This window comes from Zeugodacus cucurbitae, chromosome 4, assembly GCF_028554725.1.
Source record: "Zeugodacus cucurbitae isolate PBARC_wt_2022May chromosome 4, idZeuCucr1.2, whole genome shotgun sequence".
Lineage (NCBI taxonomy): Eukaryota > Metazoa > Arthropoda > Insecta > Diptera > Tephritidae > Zeugodacus > Zeugodacus cucurbitae.
In genome coordinates this window covers 9,075,822-9,096,954 of record NC_071669.1, presented here as the reverse complement: position 1 = coordinate 9,096,954, position 21,133 = coordinate 9,075,822, and the positions used below count along the sequence as shown (strand labels likewise).

Genomic DNA, 21,133 nt, shown 5'->3' with positions numbered 1-21,133 from the left:
AGCAACAAAAGCGAATTTAATTTTCAAAAACTACAAATCCAATTTTAATATTTGTAATCTATTTCCATTACTCCTACCACACGGCTACAAACCAACACTGTACGCATGCGGTCGTTGCCAGCTCTCATTTCCTTCTTCTTCCCTTCTCTACTCCTTTCGCTTTCTCTATCTTCTCCTTTCTCTTTCTCTCTCTTCTCCTTAATCTTTCTCTGTCTTCTCCTTTCTCTTTCTCTCTCTTCTCCTTTCTCTTTCTCTCTCTTCTCCTTTCTCTTTCTCTCTCTCTTCTCCTTTCTCTTTCTCTCTCTCTTCTTCTTTCTCTTTCTCTCTCTCTTCTCCTTTCTTTTTCTCTCTCTCTTCTCCTTTCTCTTTCTCTCTCTCTTCTCCTTTCTCTTCCTCTCTCTCTCTTCTCCTTTCTCTCTATTCTTCTTTCACTTTCCCTCTCTAACGCTATTTCAACCAAAAAATTTCGTGCTTTCTATACATTTAAGTTTTCACAGTGCAGCTTATAGTTTTCAAATTTCTTAAATAAACATTATATGACTCTACATTGTACTTTACAACAACTACCAATAGCAGTTTTCTACGTTCTTGCGTATGCTGAGTGCTTTTATTTTGCTTTGTAAAAATATAAGCAAGCCTTTAGCACGCCTTAAACTGTATTTTTTTCTTGTTTGTCATTTAATAGCGACCCAAAAATATTTCTCATGTTTTTTTTTAATTTTTTTATTTTCATATTTATTTAAGCAACTCGTTTTTGTTTTGTTGGATTATTTTTTATGGCAAAAATATTACTTTATCATATTTTTTTCGAATTTTGTTTTTTTTCGTATTTTTGGACTGTTGTTTGTATTGAACTTTTTTCGAGTAGCACGCTCACACAATATTAGCGTTTCTATTTTTTTTTTTAATTTTTTTTTTATATATGTATATTGCATGTGTTTGTATATGTGTGTTAATGTATGCATGTATATAATCGCATAATTTGTAATGTATGTGTAATATGCTGTTGTTTTTATATTTAATTTAATTTATTACTAAATACTAATAATAATAATTAATAAAAATAGCAAATTGCTTTGTATGGGCGTTGAACGTACGCTGACCGCCCACATGTGCCCCACACACAATCATATACATAACAATGAAAATAATAATTGATAATATTTTAATATACATGCAGCCACACTCCAGTGTACGCCACGCAAATATAGTTCGTTGCTGTGTTTTTTTTTTTCATATTGCATAAAATAAGTATAAAAATATTTTATTTAATGAAAAATGATTTTAAAAAATGTGAAATGAAAATTTTATACTCGTATACAAAGCAAACAAATTACGGATATACTACAATGGTGTTTTAACTGTACACCAATTGTAGCATGTGTCTTTGCGTACAATTCCCACGCACTTTTTACATTTATATTCCCCCTCCCACCACTTAAGTGTTTTAACTGCACACTTCACTGCTCACTCTGACTCTATTGTGCATGTGTATGCTCCCCCAAATGTGTGCTCCTGCTGCTTAATCACTACTAATTAATTAACATTCAACTTTTAACGTGCCACAAATCTTATATCCCCCGTAGCAGGCGGAAAAAATTAGAAAAAAATAATATTACAATACAAAATACAAAAGAAAGTTTAAAATAAATATTCGCGCTGTTTTCCGGGTGAGACATGTACCATTTTTTCTTCCTCTCACATCACCTCTCACCACCTTTTGCTCACAAACTGCTTTACTGCTTCTTATGCTTAGCAGTAGTAACTGTTGTTGTTGTTGGATTAGCAGTTTTTGTTGCGGCCGCAATATAGCTTTCCCTACGCGTGCTAGCCGTGGCGCTGCCGCTACGATTACTAGTGCCGCCCACACTTTTAGGCGTTGCTGTGCAGGACACTGCAGGCCTTTCATCAACTGTAGTGAGGAAAACAAAAATTAGTATTTTAAATATTGTACAATATTATTGTACAATGCGCAATATTTAATTACCACTTTTCCGCCGATTATCGCGTTCGCGTTCCTTCTTAGCTGCTGCAACAGCGCTCACCACTGCCTCACTGTTGTTGCCAGCGCCACACGTTTCGTCACCATGCTCATCAATCGTTTGCATCACATTCACACCGATTGCACCCAAAGTTGTTGTACTTGTTAGATTAGTTGTAGCTGCCATTGCGGGTGTAGCCTCTTCTTCCGATTCATGTGTACTAGTTGGTGAATCCTTCTCCTCTGCGATGCGTGGCAACATCTCACCCGGTGCTGGCAAAGCAATATTGGTGGGTGTACTAACAGCTACGGCTGACTGTTCAGTCATATTCAACGCGCTACCACACGCCATTTGAGATTCATTTGTGGCATCTGCATTACCAACTGTTGTGCCGCCATTACCGTTATTATTGGTATTCATATTAACGCCACCACCGCCACCGATGCATGTAAAACTTGTTTGCATTGTATTTATTGGTGGCAGTGTGGTAATTGCCGTGGACGATGTGCTAGCACCACCGCCGCCACCTACACTAGTGCCAGTGCCAGTGCTCGGACGCCAGACGCCGCCGATGACACGCTGCTGTGACTGCTTGATTGGTGGCGAGCAGCAGAGTGGTGAAATTAGTGTACACTTCGCCTCAGCGCTACGTGGATGTAGACGATCGGGTGAGAGCGCACGACGCAGCAACGGTGAGCTGGGCTCACCACTTTTGGTGCGCACAAAGCCGCTTTTCTTCGAACCGCTCGCCATGGTTTGCACTGTGGGCAGCGAGCTGCCTGGACTGTACGACTGCGTGGTGTTCGAAGCGCCCGGTTGATGTCCCACTATCGGGAATGCGAGTGGTGATGGTGAACGTGTGGGTGAAGCCGGTAGCGGTGAGGGTGAGGGGGTGCGTGCCAATGGCGAAAGTGGTATGTGACCAACAGATTTGCGGCGATTTGGTGGTAAAGCGCCGGCAGCGCTGGTGTGTAGCGACTTGACAACACCGGCACCACTACCGGCATTTGGACACACGCCCACAGTGTTATTGCCACCACAACCACCCGTATGCAATTTGTGCTTGAGGCCATGCAATGTCGATGGGCGCTGATAGAGTTGTGGCACCGATGTGGGTGATACTGCAATGAAGTATTTGAATTAGAATATTGTTCATATCTTCTTTTATAAGTTAACTCACCTGGTATATTGCCACCAATAGCACCACTGGGCACTGTAGCGCCCGTACCGCTTGCGCCATGCACAGGCATTAACACACCCGTGCCACTAGTTGCAATCACCAAGCCTGCAGACTTCGCTGATGTACTGCCGAATGTTGGCTGCGTTTGTGCACCATTGCCACCGCAAGTTGGTGTATTTGGTGCCGATGAGGATGGCGATGTGGATTGCGATGAATTACCAGCGGATTGACAGCAACTGCTGCTGTGATACGATGAGTCCATCGGTGATAAGTTGCGTGTGTTTACGTTGCCGCCAACGCTGGCGCCACAAGCAGCGCTAACGACAGATGCGACTGCAGGATTGGTGGGAGAACCGACAATACCCGCAGCGATCTGGGTGAGGAAAAGAGAAAATTTATTTATAGAGTACTGCTATCAATTCTCGAACTGACTCACCTGTTGTATCTCGGCCGACGCACGTTTATTGCTGATCCGTCGGAATAGTGAAGTTTTGCGCTTCTTGTCGTGTTCCTTCTTCGTCTGTTTCTTCTGCCTATTCACACCCTTCTTGGCCAGCTTACTTTGCATTAAATCACGTTTGCGTCCACCACTCTGTATGCTCGTATGCTCCAAAGGCGTGGCACGCAAGGTTACATGCTCGCCACCACTCAACAACAACTGCAAAACTTGTGTGTGATAGAGCCCCTGCACCAGTTCGCCATTGACGTGTGTAATCAAATCGGCGGGACGTAGACCAGCCTCAAAGGCAGGACTACCCTCCTCAACGGCCATCACCAGATGATGCATCGTATAGAAATCAGTGTCGCCATAATAGACACGTATCGTGTGCACGGTGAAACCAAAGCCACGTGGACCACGTCTTATAATTATAGGCGGCTTCAAGTTGGTCACCAGTGGTGAGAGATCGCGACATGGTGAAGTGTCACGTGAACTTGCAGTGCTCGAACCACCATTACCACCGGCACCTGCACCGCTGCCAGGCGATTGTATGCCAGCTGCAATGCCACATAATTGCTGTGCCAACTGCTGATTGTCCACCGCGCTGGACATCAACGACAACCCCAACGCCGATGCGGATTTGACAATCGAACGCGAACGATGTTTGCCCAAGTGACCGTCCATCGATTTGTGATGATGCTGCAGCGCAAGCGGCGATTGCTCGCGCGTGTTCTCCGCCGACGATGAGCCGCCACTCACCGTCTCATCCTCGATGGATATAGAGAAACGCGGTAGTATGTCGCGTGCGCACACACCTTTGCGTTTGCGATGAATTTGCGGTGAGAAATCGTCACTATCCGTGGCGGTTGAGGATTCGGGTGTGCTGCGCGACGTAGCCGCCGCCGCCGCAACAGCGGGTATTAATGATGCATGCGGGTGAGGTGTTGCTTTAACCAAAGCGCCGGATGTGGCATGCGTTTCAGCGGCCATTGCAGCTGCTTGGGCAGCAGCGGCGCTCACAATCGTCGCCGGCGGTGTAGCTGGTGTGGTAATTATGGCCGTTGTCGTTGCCGGCATGCTGTGGCGTTGCGTTTGACGTTCGCGCTGTTGCAAATAAGCGGTGCCGCTGCCGGCGCTGCTGGCCGGTGAAGCCGATGGGCTGGAAATGGAGGATTGGCGCAGGAATTGATTGAGCAGACGTAGTTCGTTGTCGTTGCCAATGGTGATGTTGTGCAATAGTTCGGGCAGATATTCAGCATCGGGTGTGGATGGCACTTTGAGGCAACCGGATGTAAGCTGTGGATGGTGAAGAAAGAAATATATCAAATCAATAATACCACCTAATTTTCGGGTTTTAACGGAATACTCACATCCAATTTGCGCAGCTGTGGCGTTGTCAGCAGCTTATTCGCTATAAAATCACTGCTCATGCTTGGCGAGAGCGCCGAGTTATTTTTACATTTCACCAAAGCCATAGACGAGTCCACGGTAGTGCTGCTATCGCAGACAGTCGCATTGGCACTTGTGCTTACAGCGGTAGCTAGCGCATCTGTCTTGAATTCGACTTTTTTCGACGAGTTGTTGTCGGTAGTGGCGCTCGATGCAGACGCTGAAACTGAGGCTACACTGGTGCTTGTCGGTGTTATGGTTGTGCTGGAACTATTGGAGGGCACGCGTGACCAGGAGTAGTGTTGTTTGCGATATTGCGGCGTTAGGGAGGAGAATGAGCCAAAAACTGGTGTGTCGTCGGTGTCGTCAGTATCCTCACCAGCCAAATCGTGATTGTAACGATCCATACGTGCTGCGAGTAAATCAAGGCATAAAATATTAATTTTAAATATGTATGTATATGAGGTCAACTCACTATCAAAGTAACTCGTATCGTCATCGGTGGACAATTGTGGCACAAATTCCGCCTTTTGTCGCAACAGCGAATTCCAATCTAAACCTATGAAATATATATGTTCCTTAACCTCTAAAGCACCACCTTGTGTGCCCAAACGTTCGCGCGGATTTTGCTGCAACAATTGTGTTATCAGATCCTTTGCCTCCGGCTGCACATCCCAATCCTCACTATCCGGCCACTCAATATCATCGTTGACCGTGTGCGCAAATAGCTCTTCCGCTGTCTCGCCGAAAAATGGCACACAACCAATCAGAAATTCATATAATATAATACCCATGGACCACCAATCGACCGGTTTGCCATACCCTTGTCGTAATATCACTTCTGGCGCTATGTACTCGGGCGTACCGTAAACCTGAAATAAATTAAGAAAAGTATTCGTAAGATAGGAAGGACAGCACGGGGAATGTTGAGAAATAAATTGAATTCGATCAATTTGGAGTCCGTTCCCCCGACAGACGGGTTGTTGGTGTTGTTGTTGTAACGGTTACCCAAACCTGCTGAACCGATAAGCCTGGACTAATTGTCATCGAAGTCATCTAACGGGAGGCTCAGGAAATGAGTTGTTTCGATGGGGTCGGACCAAAGGGAAAGGGTTGTTAGGTGAGTAGGGTTAAGGGGGCATGCAGAGAGGTGGTTAGTGTCATGCGGGGACCAACAGTCAGGTCCACCCAACCTGTACGGACCCTAATTTTCATCCGGCGAAGGACTCGGCAGCATTTATTATAATGTTTTTGTTTTCTACAGTTACAACGACAACAACAACTCTAAATACCAAACTCACCTGCTTATCCGAGAACTGTCTGGTCTCCGAATCAATATAGCCTTCATAGAGATTTGTGGCCAACGACATTAAACCCATTTTCGATAAACCAAAATCGGTGAGTTTTATATGTCCCAAAGCCGTGATGAGTAGATTATCAGGCTTGAGATCGCGATGTACAATGCCATAACTGTGCAAATATTCCACCGCTAATACTGTTTCCGCAAAATAAAAACGCGCCATATCCGGCGGCAATGGACCGATATTCTTCAATAGTGTCGCACAATCACCACCCTCCACATACTCCATTACCAAGCATAAATGCTTTTTCGTCTCGAAGGAACAGTACATGCTAACCACGAAGGGATTGTCGGCAAACGACAGAATATCACGTTCGGCAAACACCTGCTCCACCTGATTACGCAAAATGAGATTATTTTTGTTGATTTTTTTCATGGCAAAACGTTGGCGCGTAGTCTTATGCTTAACCAGGTACACCGCACCGTAGGCGCCATTTGAGATCAATTTAACGATATCGAAATCGTGTTCATTCGGTATCGGCTGTGCGGTTTGTTGCTGCGCCTGCTGCTGCTGCTGCTGTGCCGTGGTCGTTGTGGCAGTGGACGTGGCACTCACAACCGCCGTACAGATTGCCGATGCAAATGAAGGCATCGGCATGTCGGGACCACCGGCTACCGGTGTTTGTGGTGGTTGCAGCGGCAGCGGTGGATGTGGTGTGCATGAACCGCTATTTACTGCTTGTGCATCGCCCGTGAGTAGTGTATTCGATGAATTGAAGTTGGCTGTCACACAGGTGAGTGGTGAATTTAGGAGCAAGGGAGTTCGTTGTTCTTGCGATGTATCCGCTACGGCGGTAATATCGGCGGCTGAGAGATTACCCTCACAGACGGCCTGTGTGTCCTTCATTTCCTGTTGCATTTCAGCAATCGGATCGCGATTTAAACCTAACTTATGTATGATGTACTGTGGTATGTCGGCTTTGATGCCTTGTATTGCTTTGGCTTGACCCTCAGCAGCCTCTAATAGTTGATAAAACTCCTCCGGATCGAATTCCAAACATTCGAGTAAACGTGCTGGGCGCGATATGATTAAAAGTAACTTTTTAATCACGCCGGTTAGCTCAGCAGCCGCTTCGGGTGATTTATCTTTCGTTTCTAACAGTAAACGTTCGAGATTCTCACTCATTTCGTAGAAATAACGCGAAGTTATTAGTTTCGCTTCGGACTTGTGCAAGCAATCGCGCGCCATTTCAAGCACTTGATGATGGACGAAGCTATAAAGGATAATATATAAGGTTTATTATTCATGTATCATTAATAAATATATGCCACATTCAATTCTACTCACCGCACAATTGGCTGCGAGTCGCGGAAACTATTGCACGCCACGCTCTTATTCTCATTTATGAAATGCTTTAGCCGCTCCTCCATCTGTTGCGTGGCCTTCGGAAAGCGTTCCTTATACAACGTATTCATCATGGCGATCTCGTTGTCCACGATCGGTGAACGCGATGGACTTGAGAGCGAACGCGAGCGTGGACGGTGAAAAGGCGACATGCGCCCAGCAAAACCAGGCGGGCAATTATTATTGCCACTACCGCTGCTATGGGTGTTAGCGTTGGGGGTGCCAGCTTGCGGTGGTGCGCCTGCAGGCATTTTGGCGGCATTCGCTGGTGTGCCGGGCGCTGCAGTTGCCGCGCATACCTTGCCGCCAGCACATAAAACATTACTATCCACACAACAGTTGGGACAATGGGGGCGCGCGGCTTGCGGCTGCTGTGGCGGCTGCGCATTGGCAGCGACATTTTTGTTCGACTCCAGAAAGTTTGTGCTGCTATTGCTGATGTACGTGCTGTTCGTTGTTGTGTGTGGGACGGACATTGTTTTGCTCGTTGTAGCTATTGCCGTAGTTGCAGGTGTGGGTGTGGATGGTGTGTAAGCGCCTGTTAAAAGCGCGCAATGTTTCTGACAATGCATGCGCGGCGCCGCAGCTATGGCTGCTTGTAAATGCTCTACACAACATGTAATGGCATTGACGTCCGGTGCAGCATCCTCGCCGCCGGGTGGAATGTTTTGTAGCTGATGGAGCGCTTCCTGGCTGGAGCACTGTGACTGCAGGAAATATATTTTTTTATAATAAACACTTTAAATTTGTATATTTGTATCAAAATAAAGTTTTTTTTCATTTACTCACCGACAAATTTGAACTACCAGGCGTAGTGCCATAACCCGAAGAAGGCAACGATGCCACGGACCAACGTCTGCCATCGCCGCGACATGAAGCAATGCGTTTTATGGGCGCAAATGGGAATTGCATTGGCGAATTGATGCGCGGACTGTCGACCGGACTCGCAGAATAGGGCGAATGTGAACGCGGCGAAGCATTCGCGCATGCATTTATACCGGCTGTAACTAAACTCAGACGATGATGTGCCACACCGCTGGAGGTGCCGCCAACACTGCTACCGCGCATCACAACGCCATGTAAATGGTGTTTACCAATACCTAAGCCCACACCGCTGTTGGAACGCGAGATGTTCAAACCGCTCGTTGTGTTGGTGGGCGCATTCGAGCCACCCGCTGCGCCGGCGGCGCTTACAGCGCTCGGTGAAGAGTGACAATGATGCATTGTCGCATGCGCTTGCACATTGCAAGTCGTCGACGAATGTGATTGCGAGAGCGCATGCGGACCAGGCGTGAAGCAGTGTGAAGAATCAGCGCCACCGTTACCGCGCAGATAACTGCCAGTAAGGCAGGGTGCTGACTTACCCAACGAAGAGTTACGCATGCGCACCAAATTCGATGTATCTGAGGAGGAATTAAAGCATAATAAAAGCAATGTAACCAAAAAATGAACACCAAGAGCTCCAGCAGTACTCACCATTGCTCGACGAGCGCATGGAGTAACCATGCTGATAGGAGATCTTACGCAACAACGCATTATAGCTGCGTCCCGGTAACGACACTGAGCTGCCCGATAGCCCGCCCGAAGACGACTTGGTCAAATTCGTATTGCGCAGCAGTGAATGCGATGTCGTCAACGATGTTGTGCTTATGTTATGCTCACCGCCAGACACCTTCGACGAAGTGCTCAACATATCCAACCCCGTCGATGACTTGGTAGCGCCTACACTCAATTCCTGCTGCTTACTGCTGACACGTGGACTACCGCCTGCGCTACCGCTGGCGCTGCCACCACTGGCGCCCAACTCTTGATCCGAGTCATCGAATACCAATGCGCGCGCCGAATAACTCGACTGTGGACGCATGCGCGCCATCGAAGCAGCGCTCAGGTGACGTTTTGCAACGGGACTACCCGTTGAGGACGTCTTATTGAAGCTACCCGGTGCGGAGACGACGCTCAAATTACGACTACCCGGTGGACTAATCGTGGTAGCAATACTATCGTCTGGCAGAAATGCAGCGCTCAACATATCACGTAGCGATGTGGCATGCGCAGCACCAGCAGCTTCAACGCTGCATCCATCAGCGCTGCCAGCGCTCAAGTTGTTGGCGCCGCCATCACAGCGTTTGTGTGGTGTTGAGGTGGAGATTTTGCCACCAATGCCATCACAGCTACTAGCCGTTAGGAATGCTGTAGTGTTGGCGTCCGAATTTATTGTTGTTGCACTGCTGCAGGTGGTATAACTGATTGTTGATGCGGTTGTTGTTGCGATTGCCGATGTGTGTGCGGTGGTGGTGGTGGTGGGGATGTTAGTGGTGTTGATGGTGGGTTGACTTGTGTTTGTTGTTGTTGTACGCGTTTTTGGCTCTTCACGACTCATTTTCACGGCCGTTTTGTAATTTACGCTCGTTGCTATTGTAATGCTAACTGTCCGTTGTCAGCGCGTGTGGCTGGCTGGCTGGCTGTCCTTTTCCCTTAGTTAAATCGTTTTAATTGTATTATAGCACGGCATTGCTTCTATGTGGGGGGTTGTGTGTGTTTGTAATTATGAGTGTGATGATCGTTTAGAAATATTATACGTATACGAGGTATTACTAATATTCTATACTATAGGATTTGTTGTTGTTGTTGTTTTTTATATTTAATTTAATTTCTACTTTCTTATATTCCTTCGCTTTGAATCGTCAAATATTTCCGCCTTATGGTGAAATATCGCAGAAATGCTCTGTTTAAGTGATAACATTTTTTTCTTTATCTTCGGCACGGTATTGCAAACATCATTTTAGGGAACCTGAAAAATTTTGAAAAATATTGAAGTTAAAATATATGAAAGCAAATGTGGTTTAGTAAAAATTAGAGTGGTAAAATGAATACACTTAAAATTAACTATCATAGTTCCCTAGTATGTACTCAAAAGGCCACTCAAAAAATGCTCGAATATAAATTGTGACGTCAGCAAAACAGCTGATACTGTCAACTACAAATTCTATGCCTCAATTATACTATTGTTGGTACTTATAAAATAACTGAAAATCGTGTCAATATTGTTAACTACGTTAAACGTTACGTTATAATTATAACGGAGTGTTGTCGCATAATTTTTCGCTTTAAATAACTTGCTTTTCGCTTAAAATACCACTTTTACAGACTCAATAAATTATAATAATTAAGTCACATGTGAGTAAGTAATTTTATGACGTACTGGTACTGGAATATAAATACAAATACAAATACAATAAATATATATATGTACGTGTAAGTATACTTAAACAAAATATAATTAATTAATCTTATTTAGCAGATGTTATTAGACATTAGAAGTGTTTTATATTTAGATTGATAAAAACGCTATGCAAACAATTGCAGCCCTGGCCAGCTGATTATATGTTGGCGTGTGTTTATGTGCCCAAAATGTTAAACATTTTAAATCAAATGTCAAATAGGACAGGACACTTGATAAATTAATGATTATTAAGACAAAGTCAAAGTGGTCTTTTCTATGTCGAGATAAGAAAATTTGCAAAGCTTTACACAGAGTGACGCATTTCGGCGCTTTTGACTGGATTATACAAAGGAATGGAGAGAAACTAAATATAGGATTTTTATGAATTTTAATATTTATACATTTAGATGGTTGTGTCGTTTTGTTTTCAACTCAGAATTTACCATATACAGTTGAATTTCTATAACTCGAACTTCTTTAACTCAAAGTTCTTCATAATTCGAACTCTTGAATTGACAATACAAGTAAAATTTCATATAAATTACCTTCCGTAACTAAAATTCTCTCTAACTCGAAGTTTTTTTGTTGTTTATGGTGATTTGAGTTAGGAAAGTTCAATTGTATGTACTATATTTGTATCTGTGCCGGTGTAGTATAGCACCAAGTATTTTCCCTTGATTCTGGAAGAGCATATAAACTGAGAGAGCCAGGCCTGGACAACAAGGAGTTTGTGAGATGAAAGTCTAGGTTCAATCCTGCATACTAACTCATAAGAACTCGTAGGAATCCGAATCATTGTAAGTAAATATTGACCTCTGGACCCCGTTTTGAGGTTTATAATTAAATATTGTTAACTATTTATTTCAATGAAATCGATCTATTTTGATAGAATTACTACAACAATTATATTACTTATATATGGCTTTTTTTGTGGATATTGAAAAAAATCTTTGGGCTAATTATCGAAAACCAATATTATTAGAAAACGAGTCGGACCATAGTGAATGGAGTTTTAAACGAGTAGGCTTGAGTTAGCCTTCAAATATGTAGTGAATATCATGCGGGAACTCTTTTCAAACAGGGGGTCCATGTCAACCGGTTCTTCATTAGCGGAATTAATCCAGACATAGGATTATCTAAAACTTTGGTAAGACCTTTCCGAGCCGTTTGATACCAAACGAGGTTTCAGACAGGGTGATTCACTTTTGTGTGACTTCTTGAAACTGATGCTGGAGAAAATAATACGAGCCGCAGAGCTAAAGAGAGAATGTACAATATTCTATAAGAGTGTACAGCTGCTGGCGTACGCCGATAATATCAATATCATTGGAAACAACACCCGCGCCGTTAGTTCTGCTTTTTCCAGACTGCATACGGAAGCGAAGCCTATGGGTCAGGTGGTTAACAGCAATAAGAATGTCATCCTGGAATTCCAACGCAGAATCACTTTTGCCAACAAATGATACTTAGGACTGAGTAGGCAATTGAAAAGTAAAGTCCACTCTCACCGAACAAAAAATCAAACTCTACAAGACCCTTATCATCCACGTTCTTCTTCATGGTGCAGAAGCATGTACGATGTCAATATCCGATGAGACGACACTAGGAGTTTTCGAGAGAAAGGTTTTGCGTAAGATTTATGGTCCTCTGAACATTGGCAACGGCGAATACCGCAGACGATGGAACGATGAGCTGTACGATTTATACGACGACATTGACATAGTTCAGCGGCTGCGCTGGCTAGATGAAAGTATTCGATACAGTAACCGTTGGTGGAAGCCGAGGAAGAGGAAACCCTCCACTCCGTTGGACAAAACTGCATGGAGAAGGACTTGGCTTAACTTGGGGTTTCCAATTGACGCCAAACTGCTTGTTATCTATTCGCTTATCGTTTTCAAGGGCTCTTTGGACATTCCGGAGAGGTTGTTAAGATTATAACTGATTACTTCGGAATGATTTCAAAGAACAAAGTTTATCGCTTCGATGATTGTCGGGAATGAACTAGGATGTTGCTGTCAACACGACTGTATTCCAAAAAATTATTTTGAAAATTACATTAAATAAATTTGATTTGATGGATTCACAGCAGTGCTCGCTTTTCAATGTTCAATTACCTATTATTTAATACACTTTATATATACCGGTTCAACAGTTCATAGATCACTTCGATTTTTTTATAGATAGATTTTTTGCTCCGTGAGCCTTTGCTTAGGATTTGCCTCAAGCTAGTATAATGAATGGAACCTAATGCTATTTTTGATTTGAATTTATTTTGAAATAAGTTTTTTTCCGCTTCAATAAATGCGACGAACGAACACCACAATTTAATGATTTTGGTAAATAAGCGTCACAAATAGTTTTTTTTTTATTTATTTAGTATTTAACACCTTTTTCACTACTAATTTGCGTACTTGAAACCACTGTACTGACATCTGTACATACAAACAGTTGTATATTATGAATACCGCACACTTTCCGATTTTCAAATTCGCACTTAATTATTTTTATAGCATTGAGATTTTAATAGAGATTTGTCAGCTAAAAATTAAGCAAATTATTTGTAGCAAGACATAATAAAATACAATAAACACGCGATTTTTGGAATACAATAAAAGCATATAAAGCTGTTAATTAATATTATATTTGATAATTTAGAATGCACTTAAAGACATACTTTTTCTTCGGCAAATGAAATGTATAAACAAACGCACTCCAGTCAAGTCAAATAGATTATAAATGTATGCATATGAATCAATCAAGCCACAAATATCTACGTGAATACGCGAAATTGCATAAATATTTGAGAGATTTTTTTTTAAACACAACACTCGCGAAGTAGAAAATAAGACATACACTCATGCTAAAGATGCGCGCTGACCGAACGAACTAAGTGACTTTCCATTGCTTCCTTCTAATTTATTTGTTTGGCAAATACATGCATACTAACGAGTATATCTGTATGTATGTATGTATGTATATGAATCTGTAAATATACAAATGTACATAGTATTATTTATATATATATGGTGGCAATTGAATGAAACAACACAGCCCAAAAAAAAAAAAAAAACAACAACGTCAATATGTAGGTTTGTAGGCATGCGCGTGCAGAGGCGCGCGGAAATGTGCTGGCCAATAAAGCAATAATATAAGCAAGCGCTCAACCCAAGTATTTATGTTCGTACGTGTGTCTCTATGCATGTGTCTTTGTATATGCAAAAAGCGTAGGGACAAAACTGATTACACTTCAACGCGACAGTTGGCTTAATTTCCCACACGCATACTACAATAACAACACACTGAAACACCTACATACAAACAAACAGACTGCTCGGAAATTCTTAGCAAGAAAATTGATTTGCCACAACAGGCCAGACGGCCAGTGAATGACGACTGCATGCAAACACCCACACACAATCATACAAAGAAACATACATACAAACACACATAAATATATGTATGTATATGCATATACAATACTTTGTTCAGGTTTAGCGTGCCAAATATTTTCCAATAATAACAAGAAATTTTAATGGTTTTACCAAGTCAGATATCGTAATTGGCGGGCAGGAAAATATGATACACTCGCACAGACATTTACATACACACACGCACTCAAATAAATGTATGTATGTATATATGCATATCCTTGTATGTAATATATGTATGTATATGCAATTTCCCACACACATTTTCAAGCAAGAAAGAAAGCTTTATTGCAAATATATAAAGAGGGCATGAAGTCAATGTGAAATAATATTTTTAAAATTATTAAGGAAAAAAAATTACAAAAATATTTCATATGATTCATGAGATATAAACAAAGCGGCGTAGCATATTAAGTGCCAGCACAACAATAACAGAGAAAGGAAACGAAAGTACTCCAACATACGTACAGACAAACATACACATCAGATAGCTATAGGTAAGTGTCATCATGTGGGTGTTGGTAGAAGACACAACAACAATAACGAATAAAGAAATTATTTCGCTTGAACAAAGCCATATTATGTACATACATATGTAATATACTCCCCTCCCCTACATATATGTATATTACATATGTATGTATGTATAAAGTGTTATAACAATCAAAAGTAGACAACGACTCCGTACAGGTGCGAGTTGCGAGAATTGCACTAAAATTGCAATTAACAAGGAGACTTTGCGGTTGGAAGTGTACTCAGTGTATCAGTTGGCTCGTATGAATCATATCCAGTGTTAGTATTTCAATGTTTTTTGCGGTTGAAAGTCAATACTCGTCTGCAGCATCCGCGAGGTTATAGTTTTGCAGTACAAGATGTTTGGCCGAGCTTTTCACCCATAATAGAAGAGTTGGTCTTAATATTATATGACATTAGGGCAAATCTAAATTACGATTTCACTACCGATCCGGATTATAACATTAAATGAAGAAAAAATTGGAGATTATCTTCTATTTGATGTCTTAAGAATATGTATTCTTGAATAAATCCGATCAATCTGAGGATCAAAAGCCTGACCTTCAAGGCAGGTGGTGGGACAGATCCCACTTCGACAGCTAAAGGTGCCAGTCCGTTGGTATGCCAGAAGACTACTAGGTATGGATCGCAAAGAAGACCCTTACGTATCGCCGAAGCTCTTTGAGTCGAACACAAATTTAATGTATAATCCGGCAAGTTGTTGTTGTAACGGTTACCCAAATCTGCCTGAACCGACAAGCCTAGACTAATTGTCATCGAAGTTCGAAATCCGCTTGGCAGTCCAGCAGGAAATGACTTGGTGTTTTCGCCTCACCTTCCTCCATACAGTTATGACAGTTTGCGTTCCCCAGGATTCCCAGCCTCATCGCATTTATACCTATTCCGCAGTGTTCTGTGCGTACTCCCACCATTGAGTAGACTTCAATTGGTTCGCAAAGATGTGGTTAATACCAGGCAGGAACTCTTTGCAAGCAGGGATTCCATGACAACCGGTTCTACAGTACTGTATTAACACAATTTTTTTCCTGCCAAGGGCTTTCATTTTGAGAATCTAACGCCCGAATTATTAAGTAGTGACTTTTCCACTACCTTTCTTCGTACCTTAACCTCAGTTTTTAAATGTTTCATGAGTTTCAACGATATTTACATATAACTGTTCAAGGAATGTCACCTCGACAACAGTTTTCAATAAAACTTAGAAAGTATTTATGCATCTAAAAACAACACCAACAACAACAAAATAACTGTATAAACCCAACTGAGAAAATTACCAATTCGAGTGATGTAAGAACAGCGTGACATTAGCAAAAAAAAAAACATGCAATCTTAACCAGTTCGTTCCGAGCAACACTCAATAACATTTCCGAGAAGAAGAAGCAATCAGCAGCACTGTGGATAAAAAAAATCGTATTGTAATTTTATGCAGCGATTGAATACAAACGGTAGCAAAGTGTCATGTCCATAAACAAATTTATATATTTATGTATGAGTGTCTGTATGTAAATAACCTGTGTATAAATGTAAATTTATGACACATTTCAAGTTTACAAATGCTATTGCAGAATACTGATGAATGTTGCTGACTTTTTATGCAACATACTCTTCTTATGGGTTAACAAAGAATTGATTAAATTTGGAATGAAGCAATGATTTGTGACTCAGCCTAAACAAATACGCTACAAACTTACTTTGTACAAATTAAACAAAAGATTAAAGAAAGAATACACACGAACGCGGAAATTATGGGTCAACTTCGCGCTTTAGCATATTTTTATATTTTCGAAAGTGCAGTCAATCAAATTAGTTGCTCACAACTAGTTTCAACCGCTTATCAAACATCTTCACTCTGTATGGTTATTTTAATAAAATATAAATATGTGTTTTGCCACACTCTTTTTATAGTTTTATAACGGTCACGGGAGTGTCAGAAGCAAATAAAAGTAAAAAATATTAAATAGGAAGTCAACAAGCATACCGATCAGCAATCAGTCATTCGTAAAAGAATAATAAAAACACATGTAAATTGGATTATAATGAATATATACGTGATTGTGAACCTGTAGGAAATTATTAAGTTGAAAAAATAATGACTGCAGATTCGCCATAACCTCAACTAAGTAATAAAAAATGTTATATGGGAAGGTCTGATTACATTTTTAATGCGTAAAAATATGTTTGTGGTTAATTTTTCAACAAACAATAATACTAAGTAAGAAAAAATTTCATTTGAGAGAGTCTGATTAATTTTTCTTTTTTAACTTTTTTATAAAAATATTATTGTGATTTACTTCATTTTCATAATTATTGTTATTTTTTTATTTTAAAACTTATTTTCTTTATTACCAGTTCGGCAGCAATGAGACAACAGACTACTTAGCTTTATATACAAAATAAGAAATAATTTCTAATTGGAAGAATACAGCACCAGCATGTGGCAATAACACCAACTGCGCAGCTAATAGTTAATTTCATTACCTGTTGGGGTTCAGCACCTTATCAGCGTACCAAAAATAAATGCGCACACAGTATACATATATATATATAAAGAGTACAACACTTTGCTAAATGCTTACATGCATGCAATCGAAAATCACAGCTCCCTATTAAGTGCTAAGTAATGAACTCCTACAAAGGAATTAGTGTAAAACATTATCTCATTTTATACAATTTCAATAATTCATACATAGCAAGTGTTAACTCGTGAGTATCATACACGCTGTGAATGGAGAACGCGTGCTACGCGAGATTTATTAAATGATGAGAATATTTTCAGCAGATAGGCTTTATTATAAAATACATGCTAATGAGCATTGGTATTTAAATTCTTTTTATACATACATACATACGTGAATATGTAAATTTATATGCTCTCAAAGTAGTGCTGACCTCTGCGTCAAGTCATTGTGCCAAAAACAATTTCGTTTCCGTTTTTATACAATACCTTAACGGTGAGTAACCGCATTGATTGGAAAACCAAAACACACAAAAACAAGAAGAAAATAAAAATAAAAACAATATCATGACAAAGTCTCTAAGTCACATCTTGTATTTGACATCCTACTCGACGCTCTAGGCAGTGGAATACTTTGCAGCTTTGTGGACACTAATACGCGTGTGCCCGCACAAAACATACATATCATTGAACTAACGTATTGTGTTATACATATGTATGTAAGTATGTATGTCTATACGATTTGCTTCCACAATAAACAAATACACTTATCTCAGCCGCCGTGGCGAGTCAATGAAGCACAGTTGTGTACGCGTATGAGTATTTTGATTTCGTGCGCTCTTTTCTTTTTTTTCACAATTTAGCATTGCAAAATAGAGGTACTCACATGATAATTAAATTCACTATTGTTTGTTTTATTTATCAGAGCGGTTCACTGAAATGTAAATACAACAAACCGATGAGCACACAAAGTAGGCATACACATGCACATATGCGACTGAATAACACATTGTTGGCACCTATGTATGCAAATACATACATACAAACATAGGTACGTACAAGTAGTAGATGTGACAGATTAAATAGTGCCCAAGTCATTGCGGTTTATTGACTTAAAACTGTCTCGTTACACCTCGCTTATAAACAAGACCAAAGGAGGCGGCATTCGTGGGACGTACACGACATATGCTAAATAAAACGGGGTGCTGCTGATTTGTCAACCGGGGAGATGGTTAAACAATGTGGCGTCGTAGTGAATTTGAGTGTTGATGTGATTGCATTTCGTGATGGAGGGCATTTGACCGAATTATTTAGTGGTTAAATAAGAATGCTAAACCATAGCAAAAAATAGTGAGAAGACATATGCGAAAAAAGTGATACACAAGAATGTCGTTTAGACAGGCTAAATCTAAATCTATAAATATATAAATATGCATACGTATGCAGCAGACAGTACATTCGAGTTCATATTGGTAAAACTTTTATAATGAAATGCGTGAAATCAAATACAAGTATTAATTATTATTAAATAAAAAAATAATAATTTTGATAAAAAATTAAAAATTCAAATTAATGCATCTTGAAAAATACTTAAGAATCATGCAACAACTACTTTAAGTTCAAAAATTCCTGAAATTTGCTTTGGAAGATGCAGTTGAACTATTTTTTGTTTCTTCTGATTAGTTAGGCAAACCATTTATAGTGCAAACTTAATGACCAAATACGTACATAAACATTTATAATATATGTACATATTACATCCCTACATATGTATATACAAAAGTACATGTGCTTTGATAATACCTAGCAATTCAACTACATTTAGACAAGTTCAAATCACATTGCAGCAATATACATGTACATAGTACCTATTATATTATACTAGCTATTACTGTGCGTATGTTTGTATGTCCCCGGCATCGTCATTCACGCTATAATTTTCGTGTATATAAAATAAAATGGATAATAGCCGTTGGCTAATTTGTCATATCTCTTTTTTCGACTTTTATACGCTATTCTAAGTGGTTTCTTTGCGGAATTGCCTCAAATTTTGACCAGACATACATACATATCTAATTTGTTCATGGTCTTTCCTCAGCATAACCGCTTTATGATCTTATTTTGTTGCTTATTTATTTATCTTGTGCTGCTTTCAGCTACTTACATTTCTACCTATTATATTTCGCTATAATGGGCGCGTGCACACCAATTACAAAATTTCATAATATACACAAATGTGTATAAAACTACACGAAATCGCTGCAATGTGCACACTTCTTACAGCTTATTTATATACAAGCGCAGATATTTGCTTCACATTTTTCTACACATTAACCAAAAAAATCTAATAACTTATAGATGAATTCCAAAAGAAATTCGGAAGCTGTAAAATGCACACTTTTTGTGAGCAATCACCACCAAAATGTGTGAAAAAAATAGAATTTATAATTCCTTGCCATTCATATGCATATGTATGACTATTAGATCCAAGGACGCCCCCATGCAAGGAGATCAATGAAGGCCGTGGCCACGTACCGACCGTCATCGACGCTTTCGGCAGCCGAGCACAGGGTGCCTACACCCTCCTACTACCCACTATTGCTTCAAATACTTAAATACATATGTATAATGAAATGTTTATGTACTTTATGAATAATACTTACGATTTTCAATCAGATGTTCAGTGCATACGTTGCTTTTATAGTTAATACCACAGAAATATGTTTTTTTCACACAACGCACACCTAGCACACGTTTGTTGAATTTTCCTGAATTTATTGGCTTTAGTATATACGGATGTTAAAAGCTTTCCTCCACAGAGGAAATATGCTAAGTTCCTCCAGTTAATTTGAATAGCTTCCTGAATTTTACCTTACAGCTATAAATGCCAATTACTTCATTTTTTCCACCGTTTGGTGTAGGTCTTGTCTAGGTATGTCGTTGGAGTTTCTATTGTTTCTGTTGTTGTTGTTGTTGTTGTTGTTGCTCAACAGCTATGTTGTTAGTGGTTGATGTTGCTATTGTTGTTCGACTGGTCACTGCTGCTGCTGATGTAGAAAAATTTCTTTTGCTACTACTTTTTCACTTCGCCTTTTCCACACCTTCACTTTGCAAATTTGCACTTTTTGTAAACAAAAACAGTAGTGCACCTGCATTGCTCACTTTTTGCACATTTCTTCGTGAATTTAACAAAAAATATTTGGTAAAAAATTCCATGCGAAAATTTTTCACTTTATTCACCGTTGGAAAGACTTCTTGCAGAGTTCGCGAACGATTCGTTATACAGTGTGAAAAAAGTTAACAAGACGGAATACTACGAAGAATGAACCAAAATAAAATGTCAAATATTAGCGTTGTCGTATCGAAATTTTATTTGCATTGTCAAATTCATTCCAATAGTGTTGCACAAATAAGTACCGAAATTTTCCTATTATGCACACATAAACTCACAATTTATATGTATGTATGTATGTATGCGTATAGTTGTTATGAAGACCAAACAAAAATAAACAAATTAGTAATATTATCGATTTTAAATATTTCAGAAATTTTGTTGCATGCTGAAATTATAAATATTCTGTTTGTTTAATTTGATATTAGTCGCTACATACGTTAAAACGAGTTATGTAATTAGCTTTTACATATTAAAGAACTTTATTTTTAAATTTCATTTTTACAATTTCTAATGAGTTAATGCTTCCATTTTCAATATTATTTTGCAAATTGTATTATTTATTTTAATAATTTGATGTTAGTTTTAATATGTATGTATGTAATATCTTTCTTTAGGTCGGAAAATAT

At 40.1% G+C, this 21,133-nt stretch overlaps 1 protein-coding gene and 1 long non-coding RNA gene across 3 annotated transcripts; one reads left to right on the top strand and one right to left on the bottom strand.

Annotated features, from left to right (window-relative positions):
* Positions 1-889: 889 nt before the first annotated feature.
* On the bottom strand, positions 890-20,597 carry LOC105208968 (microtubule-associated serine/threonine-protein kinase 1). Of its 2 annotated transcripts, none has more exons than XM_011179076.3 (11): positions 19,996-20,597; positions 9,172-10,486; positions 8,485-9,098; positions 7,639-8,402; positions 6,292-7,564; positions 5,466-5,862; positions 4,972-5,402; positions 3,599-4,897; positions 3,163-3,535; positions 1,988-3,103; positions 890-1,912 (listed from the first exon to the last, which is right to left on the bottom strand). In XM_011179076.3, the coding sequence occupies exons 2-11, from the start codon at positions 10,073-10,075 to the stop codon at positions 1,737-1,739; spliced, it is 7,347 nt and encodes a 2,448-aa protein (XP_011177378.2). In that variant the 5' UTR covers positions 10,076-10,486; positions 19,996-20,597; the 3' UTR covers positions 890-1,736. The 2 variants fall into 2 exon arrangements, with proteins under 2 accessions (XP_011177378.2, XP_011177384.2); XM_011179082.3 differs by lacking the exon at positions 19,996-20,597 and adding an exon at positions 13,593-13,752.
* LOC128921628 (uncharacterized) lies at positions 15,019-20,403 on the top strand. The gene is made up of 2 exons (XR_008471057.1): positions 15,019-18,051; positions 18,258-20,403. It is a non-coding gene; the product is annotated as an uncharacterized LOC128921628 (long non-coding RNA).
* Positions 20,598-21,133: the final 536 nt, after the last annotated feature.